The sequence below is a fragment of the Cetorhinus maximus genome, chromosome 11, assembly GCF_964194155.1.
Source record: "Cetorhinus maximus chromosome 11, sCetMax3.hap1.1, whole genome shotgun sequence".
Classification (NCBI taxonomy): domain Eukaryota; kingdom Metazoa; phylum Chordata; class Chondrichthyes; order Lamniformes; family Cetorhinidae; genus Cetorhinus; species Cetorhinus maximus.
In genome coordinates, this window is record NC_135889.1 from 93274899 (window position 1) to 93296800 (window position 21902).

At 44.8% G+C, this 21902-nt stretch overlaps 1 protein-coding gene across 1 annotated transcript in view; it reads left to right on the top strand.

Annotated features, from left to right (window-relative positions):
* Positions 1-21902, top strand: part of thsd7ba (thrombospondin, type I, domain containing 7Ba) — a 976108-nt gene that overhangs the window by 822396 nt on the left and 131810 nt on the right. Inside the window, exons 17-18 of the mRNA XM_078552479.1 lie at positions 2279-2432; positions 19362-19503. Of these exons, the coding sequence (XP_078408605.1) occupies positions 2279-2432; positions 19362-19503 (296 nt within the window). The remainder of the gene's footprint in view (positions 1-2278; positions 2433-19361; positions 19504-21902) is intronic.

The following is a 21902-nucleotide window of genomic DNA, read 5'->3' on the forward strand; positions in this document are numbered from 1 at the left end:
GTATGTCTGAGGTGCAATGCCAAATGCGTGACCTCCATTTGCCAGATGATTGGGCCTGAGATCAGCTCCGACTGTGTAGGTGGACACCCCATGTCAGTGGAGCTGAAGGTCACAGTGGCCCTCAACTTTACGTCTCCTGCTATTTCCAGGGCTCAGTGGGGGAATCTGTGTGGAGTCTCCCAATCAGTCGTCCATAGTTGTGTCAAGCTGGTGACAGAAGCTCCATTCAGGTGGGTACTGATCTTTATTTTTTACCATACAGATGATGCCAGCCAGGCTGAGCGAGCCAGAGGTTTTGCAGCAATTGCTGGGTTCCCCCATGTCCAGGGTGCCATCAACTGCACACAAGTGGCCATTGAGGCGGGGCAGCCGGGTGCCTTTGTCAACAGGAAGGGCTTCCACTCCATGAATGTGCAGATAGTGTGTGACCACAGGATGCTGATTCTGGCAGTCTGTGCAAGGTACTCAGGCAGCTCCCATGATGCACACAACTTCAGATACTCCCAGGTGCTGGGGCTCTTCAGTGTTCCAGCCCGACTGGATGGATGGCTGCTGGGTGGCAAGGACTATCCATTGAAGAGTTGGCTCATGATGCCTCTCTGCCACCCAAGAACAAAGATTGAGAAGCGTTACAATACGAGTCATGCCTCCACAAGGACAGTGATAGAGAGGACCATTAGTCTTCTGAACATGCGCTTCCAATGCCTGGACCATTCAGGGGGAACACTACAATACCCCACAGAGCAGGTGTCACTGATCGTGGTTGCATGCTGTGCTCTCCACAATCTGGATCTGGCAAAATTGGACACCCTGGATGAAGAGGATCTTGACGCAACTGCACAGGCCACAGAGGATGAGTCCAGTAGTGAGTTAGAAGATGAGCACGGTGAGGAGAATACTGAGGGTGTGGAACTAGACCTTGGTACCTCCGGGAAGGCAGGGATACCAGGGATGCCTTGATCCAATGCTCCTTCAGCTAGGCTACCAAAGATCAGCTTCAAACGCATGCCAGGGCTGCTGCCTCCATCCCGGATGTCTGAAAGGATCCTTACGTTTGAACCCAAAGAACACTCAGTGCCTGTGCAATAAAGTTCAGAACCATGTATGTCCAGCATTACATACTGGCATTCCCTGCACCAATGAAGTAAAAAGGTGAAGCATACACAAGCCCCATGATGACAAAAACAAAATTTATCTCATTTTGACAAATCCAAAATATTTACATAAACTTCTCCGGCCTTCATTCCCAGGCCAGTATAGATAAAGTAAACATAAATTAACATAAAATCACCCGTGACCTGTCCCTCTTGTGCCCATGGTGCCTTTAACTTACGTTTGTGAGCCCTACGTCTAGGTGCTCTCGCCTCGCTGGCACCAGCATTGGATCAGCCTGCTGACTCTGCTGTCTTGTTGGTCTAGATGACCTTGGCGGTCATCTTCTGGCCAGTGGGGCCTGTGCTGGCCCCGCCTGGGAGGAAGTGGCCAGTGCCAAGGCTGGCATCTCCCCAGTCGCTGCAGCCTTATCAGATGCACAGTCACTGGTGGAGGAGCGGAGGACCTGCTGCCATTATCCAGAGCGCCCTGAGAGCAGCCTGCAGAGATGACAGGCAGCACTTGCGCTAATGTGAGGTCACTCTGGACCTCTGTGCACACCATTGGAGGACGAGAACCTAGCTGGGATACTAAGTGCCTCATCCATCTCCCACACTGACACTGACCACCAGAGGTCATTGCCTGTGTGAGGGCTTGCAGATCTGATTGCAACCCCAGGAATCCCTCATTCTGTCCCTGGAGCTGCCTCTCTGTGAGAGTCCATTCTTTCTCAACGGAAGAGGCAGTGTACTCAGCCATGACAGTCAACGCAGTGCTTACACTCCACATCGACTTCTCCATCATGGAGACCATGGCACGCAGACACTCATGGATCTCCAGCAGATCTCCCTGCACATCTCACTGGATGTCCAGCATCAGCCGCCTAATGGGCGAGTCCAGAGGCTCATCATCAGCCTTTGACTGAGCATTGTCCTGATCCCAGCAATTCTACTGAGATTATGAACTCCTGTGATCCTTTTCCGCTTTGAAAGTCAGTGCTGCAAAAGTCCAATTGCTGTGTGAGCTATTTATCTTTAAGATGATGGATGATAAAAGATTATAGTACTGGAAGAGTAAAAAAGCTGACTGTGCCCCCGAAAGAGGAGTCTATTCCATTTCATATATCATGCTGGTTGGAAAGCTTGGCTACTTTTCACAATAATAGTTGCTTGTTTTGTCTCCCTAGATGTGTGAATAACACTGCTGATGGGCCTGGAGGAAATGTGGATGATGCATTGTGTGATTATGATGAGATGCCAGTTGGAGCCCGCCAGTGTTCCCTCCCCTGTCCAAATGACTGTGTTATGTCTGACTGGGGCCACTGGAGTATTTGTCCTAAAGTGGGTATTTCATTTTGAATGCGCTTGATAAATTTAGAAAATCACATGACAGTCATTCATGTGCTTAGAATGTGCACCCAAAAATTAGATCAGTAAGATTTTTTGTGTAAGGAACATTTAGTCACAGTGTCACTAGCTGAAATAGATGCTGTCAAATAAATTGTAAATATATTGTGTACATATGCCGTTTATGCTGCTTTCAACCAGCTAAACAACTTCACCTAAATAAGTCATCAACTCAAGATTTGCAGCTTAGATACCAGATCATATCCAAAGCAAAATAACAGAATATCAGTCAGTTTCATTGATTGTTTTACAATGGAGTCTGTGAAATAGCATTTCTTTTTAGTTTTCTTGCCTAATTGCTGGAGGATGTTGTTAATGTATTTGCATGTGACAAATTCAAATTGGGTGCAGCTATACTTTGAAAAATATTAGTTAACTATTAAAAATACAATAATTTGATTTGCACAAAATGTGATCTGAGTATGTTTATTCCTTGACTTTATAAATTTAAATTTGCCGTTCTCAAGGGATGAACAATAAATGCTGACCTTGCCAGCAATGCCCATAGCCCATGAACAAATAAAAAAAAGTGTCACATCATTGGTGATTAAATGTTCCTTTTTAATTGAGAGTTAGAGATAATGGAATTTGACAGAATTGTGTCCTTTTTGACATTCATTTTAAGTTATTTAAGCTGAATATCGAAACCATTACAGTTTTGTCATTATACTGCTGACTTCCACTTTTAAGATTTGGCATTGCAATTAGCTGGAAAACTGAGGTGAACAGCTGCAATCTGCTTTGTGAGTACCAAAAACCAAAAAAAAACCAATCCCTCTATAATGCAAGAATGCAATTAATTTAAAACAATGTTATTTATTCAGAGGTTGACATTTTAGTTCCTTGCTAAACACGAGAAAAAATAATTAGTGGGTAACTATGAGCTGCTTTAACTTTCAAATGGTTACTAAGGCTAGTCAGTACTCAAGCATTTTATTAAGATAAGTCCTGTTTCCCTCTGCAGTCTTGTAATTGTAGCTGGGAGCGACTGAATGCCAATATGTTAATAAAATGTGAGTAGCTGGAGCTGTTTTAAATACTGTTGAATTCCATTGTCTTATTAATTATTGTCTGTTTGCCATTTGTACCTACCCAGATAGTAACAGATTGCTTTAGGTAACTGTTGATTGCTGTGCTTAATTAATGAGTCCCATCTGCCTTAATGAGTTAACCTTAGTCAGGAGGAGCAGTCACTTCCACTTCCGTGTAGCAGCAGACACAGGTCAACGTCTGATGCACCAGCAGATTACACTACTGCTTGGCAGTCTTGTTAATATCAAAGAGCTATCATTTGAAATTTTAAGGAAATTGCTTTTCAGTTGCTAATTATAATTAAAGTATGTTGAGGTCAAATAACTAGCTGGCACACTTAACAACTTTTCATCAGAGTTCGCCTTTCATTCAATACATATCACATAGTTAATGATGTACTTGCTTTCTTGCTTTCAACTGAGTTGAAATGTCTAGTATGTCTAGAAAAAAAACTTCCCTAATAGTCTCCTGGAGCTATTTTTTTATGGTTTCCAAGTGCAATAGCAATATATGGCACAAATTCCAGCCAAATGACCAAATCAAGATGTCGTTGAGTTTGCAGCAGTTCATTGCTAGATGCCATGTCCTTAAGTAAAACATAACACAACAGGATTTATGTAAATGAGGTTATCTCTCTAAGTACACAAGGCTGGGTGTCTCGTTGGTATCTGTGAAACATTCATATCCTAGTTGCATCTTTCGTATGACTCAGAAGAAGGAAGCTGTATAAAATGGTGCCAAGTTCACATTATGAGCACCTACCATGTTATATATATGGGAACATATCATTAAGAAAAAGTGTTGGAACTCATAAAGGCACTTCTACAACAGCTGAAACATTTCATTATTTCTCTTATATTGACCCCCCCAAAAAAAAATCCATAATACAGTTATAGTGTGATTATGTTATATAAACACATTCTTCTAAAAAAAAATTAAAGGTGGAGCAGACACCCTCCTTTTGGTTGGTTCCTACAATCATTTATCTCCTGCACAACCTACCAAATAATGCATAACAAAATCTGGTTGGACAATCTCTTATTCAAATTTACTTTATAAATTAAACTCTCCAGGATTTAGACTCAACATAAATAATGGGTTCACTTAAACGTGTTCCTGTACCTCTGTGAAGGTAACAATCACGCCACTGATAATCAATGGTTCATGATGTTTAGATTGATGAAGAACAGGATTATAGCAGAAAACAATTAAAATAAAAAATGTGAGGTTTAAAGACAGAAGTTGAAGTTAATAAAATCAACTTGCATCTATATGGTACTTTGAACTTAGAAAAAAATGACCTAAGATGCTTCAGAAAAGCATAAGATAAAAGTGGACACCAAGCCTATGATGATGATAGATGGGTAACCAAATGATTGATCAAAGAGGTGGATTTTACATAGGAACTTGAAGATGGAGAGGGACAGGAATCCAAAGGTAGGGTGAAGGGAAGATGGATGCACAAAAAGCCACAGTTAGAGGAACAGAGAGTTTGGAAGTGTTATAATAGTTTGTTCAATAGGTCTCACAAAGAGGTTCAGAGGTTTGTAAGGTTGAACATTAAGGGCAGAATTTTTCTTCACGTGGGCGAGTGCATGCCTGACCCGATTGGGAGTAAAATAGTGCGCGATGACGTTGGACGAGCGTCCCGACATCATTGCGCACTTGCGCAATATTTTGGTCGGTGGGTGCACATGGCAGTCGGCAACGCGCCTGCCGACAATTAGGAGGCCTATTAAGGCACTTAAGCAAGTAATTGAAAGGTTTTTTGATGCTGTCTATCCAACCTTATGGTTGGTGGGTGGGCGAATAGGCCAGATGGCCTTTGCATTTTGTACAAAACCTCATCCATGGGCGGGATGAGGTTTCCAACATTAATTAAAAAAACAGTAAAGATTTTTTAACATCATTTTTAACATGTTCCTCTTCATGTGACTGAGTTACATGTGGGGACATGTTTATATCGTTAGTAAAATATTTATTTTTCATTTTAAAATTCTTCAGCTCCCTGAGGTAGCTCTGTGCCTTCAGGGAGCTTTCAGTGCGCACTCCCCTGTGCAAATGCAGACTTCAGTGGTCGCACTCCTCCCGCTCCCACCGTGGCAACGCTGAGTCTCTCAGCACACATTTCAAGCTGGCTGGCTGTAAATTGTCCAGCCAGCGTGAAATCATGGTCAGAGCACGATCGCAGGCAGCGTCCATTTCATGGCTGTTCCTGGGCCTGCCCACTGAGCTCGCCCGATGAAGGGAGAATCTTGCCCTAAGTGTTTATTAGTAACGCTTAATTACATACATGTATACAAAGTATAGCTCAGCCTAGGAGCTAACTTCATGCTGACTTCCACTTGAGTGTTTCCATACAACTGTGTTCCATGTATCATATAACTGTGTATCATGTATCTCTCTACATCATACTGTGGGCAGTACTGTTCACCAGTCCCACACTAACCCTTGCTATGCTGAACGTCCTTTTACTACACCTCCCCCCATGTCTTTACCCAACATATTTACAGTACAATCTTTTCTTACGTGATACTCCCTTCTCTTCCCCTCAAGCCTCTGACTTTATAAATTCAGATGGTCTGGAGCTTTGACAATTCTTCCAGACCTCACTCTGGTCACATTTGGAGGAGCGGTAAGTTCATTTCCTTTGGGCAAGCTTTGTTGGCTTGGAGTTGATATCGTAGTATCCTGTGTTTCCAGCAGTTGGTTGTCACCAGCTGATTCACTTTTTGCACTCATTGGAGCTGAACTTTTCCTCATCAATAACAATCTACTTTGTTCGGACACCATATGCTTGTCCCATTCCTTCTAGAGGGAGTGTTCACTCCATTCCTTCACAGTAGGAACACAGGTTTTCTTTTTCCGTGGAGTCCGCTGAGATCTTCCTGGGATTTGACGGTGTATCTCCATTCTGTTTGAATGTTCCTCATCCATGAGCTCAGCCTGCAGTTTGGCTTTCGCCGCCACATTGTGTTCTTTCATGCATCCTTGTACCTCACTGAGGTGTGCTTTGGTGAGTTGATGGCCGCTGCTCTCCTACTCCAGCATCGCTTTGCTGCTGTGCATTTCTGATGGAAATTGCAGATTCGTTGCCACAGTATTCCCTGGTTGTATGACAGCAACCGTTGGAGCCTAAGGTTGGGTCTTGTCGTTCTGTTGCTGGTCATTCTCTTGTGTATCTTCTGCTCAAAGTTAAGTGGGACTTATCTGAAGGTTTGGCTGATCTTAAAAAGAGGAGCTATTGCCACCTGCAAGGGAATTGGACAAACCGGCTCAGCAAAGAGTGAAGATAATTCAGAGCTGAAGGCCCAGTCAAGAGTCTCTTCATTGGTGGACCTCTTGTGAACATGCAGTGGCATGTAGTTGATGACAGAGGTTGTTTTGATGTGCTCTGCTATTTTGAGGAGGATAAGGGCAACGCATGCATCTCTGCTTAAGAGAAAAAAGGATTGGTTTCAGATGATGTACAAAATTTTGAATATTTGCTTATCGCCATACCGGATTGGCTCTAGGACCAGAAGTCAGATTCCTCCAGACCCGGAGAATGGTGTGTTTGCCGTTCAGAGCCAGAGGTCTTTCAGCTACAGTGCCTTATCTGAGAGGACCATAACACTGGCTCCCGTGACTAATTTGCGATTGGTGAGGTGATAGTTTACAGAGATGTCAGCATTCGAAAAGGAGAATCCGGGATCCTTGATCTCACCCAAGAAGCACGGTTGAACTTCTTCATGGTCTGGTACCTCAGTCTCGTGGATTGTTTTGGGATCATCTGCACATCTCGATGTCTTTGACCTGCTCAGCTTTCCAAAGTGTCCCAGTCGATTACAGTTGAAACACTGTGCAGAGATAGCTGGATATTGCTCTCGCCTGTCAGGGATCGATTTCTTGCAGCAAATTTTCTAATCAAAGATTTGGGCACTTTAGAACGTTTTTGGAGTATGTTAGAGTGATTTAAAGGCAATTCCCAGGTTTGGCTGAGTTTTAAAAATTTTGTTTTGCTTTCCCCATGGAGCTCGTCCGCCAGGTGTTACGATACCATCTCTGAACTCTGGCTGGCCGCAGTGATTAACGAAACGGACTGCTCTGACTGATTAATAGTCTGAAGACTTTTTCAGGCTAGTTCAGCCTTAGAACTGCATTTTTGCTCACCCTTGCTCAGTCCTTTGACTCTTCAATCGATAGGGATTCACTATGGACCTCCACATGCTCTGGCAGAGTTCTTTAGCTGTACAGTGGATTTTTCTTCTGCCCTTCAGCCTCCATGTCAGTAATGGAGCTTATTTTTAGACAATTCCAGCTGTGTCTTTGGTTCAGGTGCACTTCAGTCAGGTCAGGATGCTGTTCCTTGCATTTTTCAAATTCCAGGTTCTACACCAGCTGCTTTGGTTCTGCATTCATTCATTAGCTGCTACCATGTTGTAAGGGTTTGTTCAGTAGGTCTCACTAAGAGGTCCAGAGTCTTGTAAGGTTGAACTAGTGTCTATCAGTTACACATAACTATATATATTTTTATTTATGGGATGTGAACATCGTTGGCTAGGCCAGCATTTATTGCCCATCCCTAATTGCCCTTCAAAAGGTGGTGGTGAGCCGCCTTCTTGAATCACTGCAGTCTATGTCGTGTAGGTACACCCACAAGATAGGGAGGGAGTTCCAGATTTTGATTCAGCGACAGTGAAAGAATGGCAATATATTTCCAAGTCAGGATGGTGAGTGGCTTGGAGGGGAACTTCCAGGTGGTGCGTTCCCATCTCTTTGCTGCCGTGCAGTTCTAGATGATAATGATCCTGGATTTGGAAAGTGTTGCCTAAAGAATCTTGGTGAGTTCCTGCAGTGCAGTCTTGTATATGGTATACACTGCTGCCAGTTTGTTGGTGGTGAAGGGAGTGAATGTTTATGGAAGGGGTGCCAATCAAGTGGGCTGCTTTGTCCTTGATAGTGTCAAGCTTCTTGAGTGTTGTGGGAGCTGCACTCATCCGGGCAAGTGGAGAGCATTCCATCACACTCCTGACTTGTGCCTTGTAGACGGTGGACAGGCTGTGGGGGGTCGGGAGTTAAGTTACTCGCTGCAAGATTCCTAGCCTCTGACCTGCTCCTGCAGCCACAGTACTTATATGGCAAGTCCAGTTCAGTTTCTGGTCAATGGTAACCCTCCAGGATGTTGACAGTGGGGTATTCAGTGATGGTAATGCCATTGAATGTCAAGGGGTGACGGTTAGATTCTCTGTTGTTGGAGATGGTCATTGCCTGGCACTTGTGCGATGCAAATGTTACCTGCCACTTGTCAGTCCAAGCCTTGATATTATCCAGGTCTTGCTGCATTTGGACATGGACTGCTTCAGTACCTGAGGAGCGTGAATGGCGCAGGACATTGTGCAATCATCAACAAACATCTCTACTTCTGACTTTATGATGGAAGGAAGGTCATTAATGAAGCAGCTGAAGATGGTTGGGCCTAGGACACTACTCTGAGGAACTCCTGCAGTGATGTCATGGAACTGAGATGATTAACCTCCAACAATCACAACCATCTTCTTTGGGCAATGCTGCCTTGTGTCACCTCACATATGTACAAAGTACAGCCCAAACTAGGAGCTAACTTTGTGCTATTTTCTACTTGAGTCTCTTCATACAACTCTGTCTCCTGTCTACCGTCATGTGCCTCTCTACATCACACTGTGGGTGGTACTGTTCTCCAGTCACACATTAACCCTTGCTATGCCGAACAGGATGTAGGTTACAGGGTTATGGAGGGGTGAGGCCAAGAAGAAATTTAAATACATGGATGAGGCATTGGGGTCTTAAGAGCCCCAGAAGTGATGAATAAGTGGGACTTGTTGCATGATAAGATATGGGCAGCAGAGGTTTTGATGAACTGTTTATAGACAGTGCCATGGTCACAGAGCCTACCATTTGGAACTTTGATTACAGCTGTCAGGATGGAACCTGATTGGAAAGATTCATACAGTTTGTTGGGAGTGTTTTAGGAGGCAATTTAACATTTTCAAGGACTTTAAAGAAGGAAGGGAAATTTTAGATGGGGCAGTAGTTTGCAAGAACAGAGGGTTTGAACGAGGAGATAGAGGTTAGATTTGGTGGAAAGAGGGAAAGAAGATAAACATAGAAATATCTGACCAGGTGGACTCAAAATTGGTAATAACTGGATTCTATGGGCTTCCTCTCACCAGTTCTTGGAGATGAGGGTGGATGCCACAGATAAAGGAGCTTAATAAAATGATTTATGGTAGAGAAAAAATGCCTGGATGATACTGAAATAACAGACGTTTTTGACAGAGGATAGTGAGGCCCAATAGTGCTTTGTGATCCAGCCAGATCTGATGATAAATTGCCGATTCAGTTTTGTACCAGATAGGCTCAAGTCAGCACCCCTTGTACTTGAATGACGGGACAATACCAGGGGTACAACAGCATTGGGAGAGAATAAACATATTTTTGGGCACATGGATATCAAGCGTAGAGGTGAGGGATCAGTTAAGAAAATTGGAAGCTGCACAGAGCATTTCAAAGTATTTACAGCAGAGAAACAGGCCTTTTGACCCAACAAGTCCATGATGGTGTTTATGCTCCACACGAGCCTGCTCGCACCTTTCTTCATCTAACTCCATCAACATGTCCTTCCATTCCTTTGTTCCTCATAAGTTTATGTAGCTTCACCTTGAATTTATTGATGCTATCTGCCTCAACTACTACATGTGGCAGTGAGTTCCACATTCTAATCACTCTGTGGGTAAAGACGTTTCTCCTGAATTTGTTATTGGATTTATTAGTGACTATTGTACATTTAGGGCCCCTACTTCTGATCTGGCATGTATGTGGAAATATCTTCTTCATGCCCACCCTATCAAACCCTTTCATAATCATAAAGACCTCAAAGTCACCACTCTGGCTTTTCTAGAGAGAAGAGCACCAGCTTTTTCAATCTCCCCTGATAGGCATAACCTCTTAGTTCTAGTATCATTCTTGTAAATTATTTTTGCACCTCCTCCAATGCATCGATATCCTTTTCATAATATGGTGAGAAGAACTGTTCACAGTACTTCAAATGTGGCCTAACAAATGTTCTATACAAATTGAACATAACCTCTCTGCTTTTTGAATCTATCCATCTAGAAATTAACCCCAATGATTTATTTCCTTTTTTATGGCCTTATTAACTTGTCTTGCTGCTTTTGCTACTTGCATATCTGTACTCCCAGACTCTTCTGTTCATCTATCCCATTTAGAAACCAATTTTTCAAGGATTATATAGCCTCCTTATTCTTCCTAGCAAAAATACTACTTAATATTTATCTCTCTTCAAGCTGCCAATTACAAGCCCATTCTGCAATTTTATTAATATTGTCCTGTATGTTGTCACACTCCTCCAAATATATTACATCTATTGCATCACCCTTAGTTTCTCCTTATGTTAATTCTTCAAGGAATTTGATAAGGTTGGTCATACATGATCTTCCCTTTTGTAATCCATGCTGACTACTTTTTATGTCTTGGGTAAATGAGTTCGTTGGCTAACTGAACTCTAACTGCACGCTATGTTCTCATCAATTGCTGCTTGCAATCAATAATGGGGAGAGACTGACGTAAGAATCAACAGTGATGGTTTATTGAGACATAGGGCAGAGCACCAGATCATACGTGCTCACTCAGAAACCTCCAAAACTAGACTCACAGTTCCCAGTTGCCCACGCTGTACAGTGATTTGTCAGTGCTGTCACATGATCAGTACACTTGCATTCTTTTAAAGGGACAGGGCACCTTACTTTACCATATCCCTGCCCCTTTACTTAAAAGTACAGCTAACAAGCTTAAAACACGTTAACTATTTACACAATAACTATTTACAGGTCACGTCTCTCAGGAGACCGTCTTTGACAGGTTGAGTGTCGTAGCCCAACAACCTCGGCTGGCGTCTCCGAGACCTCCTTTTCAGGGGCCAGCTGCCCGTTCGGTCCCTCAGTGGTTATTTCACCATCTTCTGAGCGCAGTCATGTTCACTTCTGCTGCCCCTCCCCTCCAAGCTGAAACAGATAAAGGGCAATAAGCACAAAGCAATACCGTGATGAGCTAAATGATGTGTGAGGAGGAAGAGGAAAAGGGGAAAAAAATTGTTTTTCTTTTTGAGGACTGTCAATAATTTCTCCTTTCCTTCCTACGTGTCCTTTTCTTGGAAGCATTGACCCGTATCCCTATTTTCTCTTTAATTTCACTGTTGGCTGAACTTAAATGAGCTCAGTGGTTGGGTTTTCCGACAGCTCTTCTGAGAATTCAAGGCCTTCTAGCTTTAAGACTTCCAAGCTTTTACGCAGCTGCTGCTTCAGCTCTTCTAATTCTTTCCCATTCTCATTAATGGTTTCCTGAAGAATCGCATATTATTGCCACTTCTCAGCTAATTTGTTCCTTAACTCGACCAGAGACAGGCTTAACTCTTCATTTTCTTCTTCATGGCCAGAATTTTCACATTGGTGTGCGGGGGCAGGCCCTGCATGCCGACATGTAAAATGATGCGTGGTGACGTCGGGCGAGCGTCCCGACATCACTGTACGCCATTGCGATATTTCGTTGGGCGGATGCACAATGATCTCCGATGCGCGCCCACCATTAATTAACGGGCCACTTAAGGCCCTTGAGCCAGTACTTGATGCCGATTTCTCAGGGCCTGTACGATCTTCAGGTTGTTGCACGGGTGCAACGGGCAGGCGGGTAGGCCGCATTTTTATAAACGTCATTCACGGGTGGGATAAGAGGGGTGAGTGGGGTCGTGATTGTTATTTGTCAGACATTTAATGCTTAAGCTTACTGCTACTTGTCTGTGTGAGCAGGAGTACTTCAAAACTCTTCACAGCTGCTTGGACAGGAGTAACAGGTTTCAGGTCAGGACTCTGGAGTAAATATCGTTTTTGGGGCCTTGCTGGTTTCAAGAAGCCTTTCCTTATCCTGGGAATGGGAGTTGTGCTGTCCACTGGAGGGACCTCCTCTGAGGAGGAAGGAAGGGCCAGAAGGTGGAGGATGCCAGGAGTCCACATTCAGCCTCCAGGGGAGCCACCTTTGGGAGGAGAGATGCAGGCACAAGGGGAGCAGGGCCAACAGAAAGCGCAAGGCAGAAGGGGCCACAGAAGACACCACTATCCTGGCTGCCAGGATTTACAGGCGGTGAAGCAGCTACCTCAACATGTCTAAGGTGCAGTGCCGAAGGAAGCTCCGTCTCTCAAGGAAGACAGTGACCTCCATTTGTCAGATGATAGGCCCTGAGATCTGCACCAACTGTGTGGGTGAGCACCCCATGCCAGTGGCATTGAAGGTCATGGCTGCCCTCAACTTCTATGTTTCCAGCTCTTTCCAGGGGTCGGTGGGTGATCTTTGCAGTGTCTCCCAGTCAACTGTCCACACTTGTATCAAGCAGGTGACAGACGCTCTGTTCAGGCGTGCATTGACTTTCATCCACTACTGCTGGGATGAGGCCAGCTAGACAGAGTGAGCCAGAGGCTTTGCAGTGATTGCTGGCTTCCCCCGCGTCCAGGATGCAATAGACTGTACACATGTGGCCATCAAGGCGCCAGCAGGTGAGCCCAATGCCTTCGTCAACAGGAAGGGCTTCCACTCCATGAACGTGCAGATAGTGTGTGATTACAGGATGCTGATTCTACAAGTCTGTGTAAGGTACCCAGGCAGCTCTCACGACGCTTACATCCTCAGACACTCCCAGGTGCCAAGGCTCTTCAGTGCTCCAGCCCGGCTGGATGGATGGCTGCTGGGTGACAAGGGCTATCCCCTCAGAAGATGGCTGGTGACATCCCTTCGCCATCCAAGAACAGAAGCCAAGGAGCGCTACAATAGGAATCAGGGCTCCACAAGGGCTGTGGTAGAGAGAACCATCATTGTTCTCAAAATGCACTTCTGATGCCTGGACCGCTCAAGGGGTGCACTCTAGTACCCCCCAGATTGTGTGTCACTGATAGTGGTTGCATGCTGCACTCTCCACAATCTGGCGCTGGAAAGGGGTGATGCAGTGGAGGAAGAAGATGTAGACGCAGATGCTTCGGCTGCAGAAAACGAGTCCAGTAGTGAGTCCGAGGACAAACACTCACAGGAGAACGCTGAGGGGGTAGACGCTGACCTGGGTAACCTCCAGGGAAGCTTTAATCCAACAAACCTTCAGCTAGCCCACCACAGGATGGACCTTCAACACACGCCAGGACTGCAGGCTCCATACTTGATACCTGAGAACAACATCTGCCTAGATAGGAACATTAACTATGTGCCTTGTCAATGTAGCTCAATGACAAACAAGCCACTCATAACATCATGGATTCCTGTGCACTTGCAGAAGTAAGGAATCTCACTGAGCCTTGTTCACATATAAACATTTAATGAATTAACAAAATAAAGCAGAAAAGAAACTGAATGCAAAGAGGTTAAGCATCACACCAACTTGTCATCAGCTTATAGCGGGGCAACATAAAATGACCAGCGAGAAGCCCATGGTGTGCCTAAGGTGCCTTAAGTTTACGTTTCTGAGTGCTATGTTGAGATGCTCCCCCTTCGCTGGCACTGGCATCTGAGACAGCCTGCTCACCCTGCTGTCCTGTTGGCCTCGATTACCTTGGCAGGTGTCTTCCGGCCCATGGAGCCTTTGATGGCCCCACCTGGAAGGGAGCGGCCAGTTCCACAGCCGGCATCTCCCCAGTCACTGCAACCTCATTGGATCTCACGGCCACTGGCAAAGGGGCGGAGGAGCTGCTACCCTCATCCCAAGTGCCCTGAGAGGAGCCCACAGAGATGACAGGCAGCTCCTACACCGATGTGAGGTCGCTTCAGAAGTCCCTGCTCACCATTGCTGGATGGGCACCGAGCTGGGATACTTGGTGTCCAAACCATCTCCCACACTGGCACCGACCAGCTGATGTCAATGCTGCTGTGAGGGATTGCAGGTCCAAGGTTTAGCCCCAGGAGGCCCTGATTGTTCTCCTGGAGGAGCCTCTCCATGAGAGTCGCCACTCCCTCATGGAGGAAGCATGGTGCTCGGCCTTGAGGCTCATTGCATCGGTGATGCTCCGCATCGACTCCTCCAGCATGGGGACCATGCCAGACATTGCCTCATGTATCTCCGCCAGATCTTCCCACATACCCTGTTGGACTTCCAGTGTTCGCTGCCTCACAGACGACTCCAGAGGCACATCATCAGCCACTGACTTAGCATGTGCCTGGTCCCCTGCAGTCGTCTGGCTGCTGGCGCCATGGGCACTCTTTGTCTCCGCCCGCACCTCAAGTGTGTGTGAAGTGCCCTCATCACTGTGCCCTGGAACACTAGCCAATGCTCTAATTCCCACTGAGGTGCTAGTATCTGCGTTGGTGCCTGTCTGGCAGAGATGGTGTTACGCTGGTGATTCCATTTGTTCTGGGCACTCATTTGTCAGAGGTGGCCCCTCTGCCTCCTCCTCCTGGCCCTGCTCCAGTGATGCTAAAAGGAAGAATAAGAGCATTTGATTAGTTCAAGTGGAGACAATGTCAATGTGCATGCTTGGCCCCCAGATCAGTGTGCGCTCATCCTTCCATAATCAATGGTCAATCCATGTTGGAAGCTTCAGTCACTGAACACTCAACAGTGGGATGGCTGCTGGGACACAGATGGTGACCTCAGTGCACGTCAATCTTACCTCGCCCTGGCACCCCAGCCTCACTGCCACTGGTGCACCTGGGCACATGTCTCCTCTCCAGCTCCATCGCCTCCTGCTCATATCTGGTGATTATGGCCAACTGGGCCTTGACCTCCGCCAGTCCGTATCTGCTCTGCGGCATTGTGTGCGGTCTTCTCCTGAAAAAGAGAGAGGAGCGTTGATTAGTCCAACCTGTACCTGGATTCCCATTACATCTCTGCCACCCCCCACCTGAGTGGGACATTACAGGGCTCCAGTGAATCGTGACCCTGTGGCTGCCACACACACACACCAAGAAGCCAGGGCTGACCCCCCTTGCCCACATGCTGCCTCCATCACATTTGCCACCATGTGGACTAACCTTGCAAAGCAAGGATGCACAAGCAAGTGGAACGTCAAGGGCAGCAGATGGATGGGTGCCCCACCACCTGGAAGCTCACCTCCCAGCATGTCAGCAGCCTGACTTTGACATGATTTGCAGTTCCATCACTGTGCCTAGGTGCAGATCCTTGAGGTAGCCCCAAAACAGTACTCTGGGTATCAGCCTACCACATGCTGCAGGTGCAGGACCCATCTCAGCACTACCCTCTCAGGATGAACTAGACATGGGCAATATCTGCTGGCCCACCCAGCGAGGGACACATGCCATCAATGATTCAATGCTGTAACTGCACTCAGAGTTGCGGGGCGGGGGGAGCGCTGGGGGAAAAGCCTACCTGCTGGGTTAAGTGACCTCTGCCAACATGGTACTCACCCTTCCCGAGCACAAGAGGTTATTAAAACATTTGCGGCACTGGACCCACGTGCGTTGTACCACGTCATGGGAGCTGACTGTCTGCCACCTCCTCCCAGGCACATTTGGTCAGGAGTTGGGCGGGGCCTCCTCCTCCCGTCCCTAGGAACGAGAACCTCCCACCGTGCTGCCACCTCCTCCAGGAGGGCAGCTTGGCACTTGTCAGAAAAGCAAGGGGCACAGTGCCCCGCTGCCCTACCCTCCTGCCTGGCCTGCAGATCAGCAGTGCTCTGGGGAGCCCTTCTGCTGGCCATAATGAACAGTCTTTGCAAGGCTGCCTGCGTGCTATTTGAACAGGCCACTGGGCCGCCATTGGACCCAGCGGTCATTGCACTCCCGCTGCTGCCCACCCACTCCCGCTATCCTTGGGAGCCGCGTTTCACGTTGGGCGGGACTTAATTGGCCCACCCATATAAAATGGCGGCGCAGAGCCAATTGCGGTCGGAGATCGGCTCCGTGCCTGCCCGCATCCACTCCCGGATGGGGATTCCCCCCATATCTTTATCATGGCACAAATTGGGAGCTGATTGAATTTTGTTGCGCACGGAAGTCCTTTAATAGATTTTCCATTTCCTTTCAAAGGGTGCTGACCTCAGCTTGAATTCTGTCCCAGTGTAAACTTCTATGGGCTTCTTCCGTTGGGTTTTTGTGTACTCGTTTTTTCTTGCAGCAACACTTCTTGTTTCGAACCTGGAACTCAGCGGGCCCTCAAGGTTTATCTCTCCCAGCCATCTCCTTCCGAGGAGACTGGGTCCCCTGCCTGACATTACAAATAGGGGTAATTTTGCAGACTGTTCCTCATTGTTAAGACCCAGCAGTTGGTAAAGGCTGTTATTTAAAATCCCAGAGGGAAACTTTAAACAACTTTCATAACCTATATTTTCAATTGGTATGTTTGAGATGCAGCTCAAATTGAGGAATAAGACCACCAGTTCTCAAGAGGTTTTTATATCAAACTAAATGAGGCCTTTATTAATTTACAACAAATTAAATATATACACATGGCTACAAATTATGACTATCATAACTTTTAACAAATTCCCAAATTAAACTCCGCTAAGGCAACAACTACCCATAGACTTTAAGCAGACACCAGCAAAGCATTTTCACTTTACAAATTCAAAATGAGGTTCCTTTCAATTTGGTTCCTTTGCAGACAGTTGTAGGCTTACAGCTGCTATGATGTTATATGCCTCTGCCTTTCCCACACACAAAACCCTCTCAGGTTATACCCAGCCTTTCTCTTTGAATGCAAATTCTCATTGTATCACCAGGCCCTTTGAACTCCACCTCTTCTAACAATAAAACCCCTTTCATAGCACCAATTTTATTAGTAATATAAATATATTGCTTTGTGTCTCCTAGCTAGGTGCAAGATTTCACTCCCCTTCTTGAATGCTCTATTCAACAAAATGCAAATGTACCTCTACCTCTGTTTACATCTCAAAATGACTGTACATCAAAGCACCCAGACTAGCTGGCTTTAATCCAATTAAGACACACACAGGCACACCCACAGACTAAGCTTCTATATAAAAAAAAATAATTTCCAATAATATATACATTAATAGCTTCATGACACTCATACTGCACCTTGACTTGACATACCCCTTTCACATTTATTTCTTCACCCTTGTATGTCCTCAGCTTTTTGTCCAAAACTTCTAACTTCAAAGGATGGGTTCCTTTACTCAGATATCTAAATGTATGCTCTCCAATGATGGACATCGACACTCCCATATCAACTTCTATCTTAATGGTTTGTCCGTTAACTGTAATGACTTTACTTGGATTAGTTTGGTTCTACCCACTTTGAGGTTATATAATGAATGGATGTCTGATTCTATTTCTTCTGCCTCTTCCATGAGGCATATTTCATGATTTTTCCTTCTGCCTTCTGCTTTAGCCTTTCTCTGCAGTACCGCCTTATGTGGCCATAGCGCTGGCAGACTAAGCACTCGACTTGTTTGACTTGTCATTCGCTCACTGGAGGCCTGGATGTATTTCTCTCATTCATTTTATGGGTTTTCACTGCAGTACCATTGTTCTTCAATGGTCTGGAGCTAGAGAGTTTCCCGCCCTTCCATGGAGTCCGAAGTTTTTGCGCCTTTTGTTGCCAGTTGGTCCCGCTCGACCAGATGGACGGCGTCATTTTGTGTATTTTTTATTTGGAATTTCTAACCGCACTCTCCATTGCAGTAGCTAATTCTTATTGAAGCCTAGACTAGGTTCGGCTAGCAAATGCCTTTGGATAGTATCATCTCCAATCCCACGTATCAGCTGGTCTCTCAACATGTCACTAATGGATGTTCCGAATTCGCAATGCTCAGTTAATGCCTTTAAAACAGCCACATAGTCAACTATTGACTCCTCCGGAAACCTGTTCCTTGAATTGAACTTGAAACGCTGCATAGTAACTGAGGGCTTTGGTCTCAGGTGGCTCTGTACAATTTTTATTAACTGGTTGAAAGTCTTCGAGTCTGGGGCGCTGGGTGATGTAAGGCTGCAGATCAGCCCATACATTTTACTCCAGACGCTGGGCGACCACAGCCAAGCAACAGTTCCCCGGCCCCTGCCCTTCCTGCCCCACCCAAAATCACCCAGACTCGCAGCTGAATTAATCACTGGCTCAATGTGGAACATAATTCTTTCACACTAACCTCAGTAAAAATGCAGAATTAATAGGAATTAAAGCTAGTTGGTTATTTAGTAATATCTTGGAGTCCGTTCTTGTTCTGCAAAGCTCACTCAGAGCTATTGGGAAGATTTTTACTTCTATCCCTCATTGAGATAAAGCAGCAGAAAGCAAAAGATGTCATCAATAGATTTTCTTGCCACGATACTTTCGATTCTGTTTAATGGTTTATTTATAGGGTTTTTATTTAAAAAGAAAAATGACAGCGGGGCTCAGATTTTGCTCACTCTTTAAGTCAAAGTATCAGACAGCAGCACCACTTTGCGTCAGATGAACAGAAGACATGACATGTGGTTTGCACCATTTCCTTTGAGCGTTAGTAATTTGACTGGGTGTGGTGCCACAACAACCAATTGGGGAAAGGAGTGACTATGAACCACTTCCTGAAGCATGAAAAAAGTAACTAGAGCTTTTACTCATTTAAGCAACCGCAGCACAGGGGAAAATTTTAAAAGTACTACTTCATTCTTGCAAATACAGAGTTAAGACCTGAATTAAAGCATTTTAGCTAATATCTGTGCAAGGGAACACTTTAAATTTTACTAACATAAAATGCAAAAAAACATTTTTATTTCCAATTTCCAGCATCTGCAGTATTCTGACTTTATATTAAATTTTCTGCCAACATTGATTTTCACGTTTCTGCATTTGGAAACTCTATATAGGAATGCAACATTTTGAACATTCGTGTTCGAACTCGATATCCTCTACGTCCAGCAGCGGATGGGAAAACCTGCCCAGCAGCCTCTGAGGTGGAGCCCTGCACTCTCAACAAAAACTGCTTTTACTATCAGTACAACCTAACAGGTAATTGGCTATTCCAAAATGGCATAAAGTGAATACCATTTAAGATCACCTCTGAAAAAAAAAACATCATTTTTTTATTCTATTTTCATTGATATCAAGTGAAAGTGGGAGCTGGTGAATTGAACAATTAACATTATGTTGTCATTTCATTTTTCAGGCTAGGATCTGACCATTTTAATTGTTCAATGCAATGGTATAGGAAGGGTTATTTAATAATTGTTCTTCCACAATGAGACCATACAAGTGAACTACTAGACACTAAGCTGTGTGTTAGGGTTAATTGTCTGAAATTATAGGTTCTTGCCAGCATGGAGTTGGAGTTCTGAACATGTATTTCAGTACACTTTATAGTCAGTCCCATTTCCTTGCAATCTTAAGTTTTCTCACCTTTCAAAAATAATTCATATAGGTGCATATTCATCTTCAAATCTCCATCTTCAATCCAGTCAAAATGATAGCTGTGTTTAGCTATTTTTTTTAATGCTTGGAAAAGCTCTGTAACATCATAAAATGGTTTTGCCTAAAGCTGAAGGTATGTTATGTCCAAATGAAAGAGAGAACACACTTGGCAAACAGAAATTCACCTTGCAGGGACTTTCAGTAGCTTACACATGTTTGTACTGAGGCATATACTCAGGCACAACTAACAATGATAAATCTGGGACCCTGGGTGAAGTCTAGGTTCAGGATTCTCCTATGGGAAAAGGCTTTAAACAGAAAATATTGTGATAAATGTTTCAAATAGAGAAAACATTGTGTAGGTAAGTTTATGTTTTCTTGTTTGCATTTGTAAAAATATTTTCATTATGTTACAACCTTTAATTTTGAATGTAGCCAGCCTGTAGGTTAAGTCAGCTGGTAAAACCTGCTACCCATACGATAGTAGACATTAAACCCTGTAACTGCTCATTGCAGAGTATCAGGTAGCTGTTGAGTAACCTGACCACTTTCAGAGAGTGGCAATGACTTCGGGCATAGAAGCACCTGGAGAAATGTAGTGGGACCCTTAATGGAACACAAGGGCATCAAAAGGCAGATGAGCTATGTAGTATATTATAGCTGCCTCTCTGCTGGGAGGTATGAATCAAGTTAGTTCAGTAATGGCTGCTTACAGTGAATCCGCATGGTGAGAATTTCTCAGTGCAATACACGACCTTTGGGATGGAATTCTTTTTTACACTTCATTTGAGAAATTAAGGACTGAGGAACATTGTGGCACACTATTTGGAACGCCTAAAGTCGATCTGGAGGAAGTTTGAGCAGTACATAATTGAAAATAGCACTGAAGGCATATTTGGGGACGATGGGGGAATTCAACACGAACAAAAAGGATCTATATAATTCTGAACAAAGGTTACACATTTGCTGAAAGTGAATGAAAGTGCCCTGAAAGTTGCATTCAGTCAATGGAAGCAGTTTCCAAGGGAGACTATTGCACACTACCCTCTCAAATTAAAGAAACTCTCTCATTACTGTGGGTATGGCGCGAACTTAGAGGGCAAACTTAGAGACACTTCTGTTAGAGGCCTAAAGAACAATAAAATCCAGATCAAGCTTTTGAGTAAAGGCAATAAGCTGATCTGAAGGAGACCTGCGAAGATGCCATGGTCATGGAAATGGCAGAAAGAGATAGTGGCAGATAACAAGAAAGTTCTATTCCTGAGCTGGTTGGGGAGGTCCATTGGATTTCAGTGAGTTCCAGGCCATGGTAGCCATGTTTGCAATATCAGAATCAGAAATTTAGATGTTACTGTTGCCGTGGTAGCCACCAACCATTTAAATGCCCACCCCCCCCGCCCCCCATTCCCAGTCAAAGTGTTATACCTGTGGGAAAGTCAGTCATACCCAGACGACATGCAGGAATAGAGGAAACAGCAAAGTTCCAGGTCACAGTCAAGAACCAGGTTGCAACCATGCATCAGGTCAATGTTGTGGTAACTCTAAAGCTAGTTCAGGAGTCTGGATATCCTCAAATGTATATATGATGGATGTAGAAGCAGAAGTTAATGTTATCAAGCAGCAAGATCAAGAGTTGTACTCTGTCAAGGAGCAAGAACAACAGCACATGGAAGTTGAGAGCAATAGGGCTGAAGATAGAATTCCAGTGCCCGCAGTGAAAATGAAAGTCAGAGATTCACAGATTACTTTTATCCTTGATACAGCTGCAGCCTTGTCTGTTACCTTAGCAGAAGAATATAGTGAGTTGTTCAGTCACATTCCTTTACACAAAACTGGTGTGAGACTGACTAGTTATTCCAATAACAGTATTCCAGTGTTAGGTGAAGTTAACGTAAGGGTGAAATACAATGATGGATCCTGTTATTTGCCATTGGTAGTAGTAGGAGGGAACAATGTCACCCTGATGGAAAGGAACTGGCTTAAGAAGATAGGGTTAAACT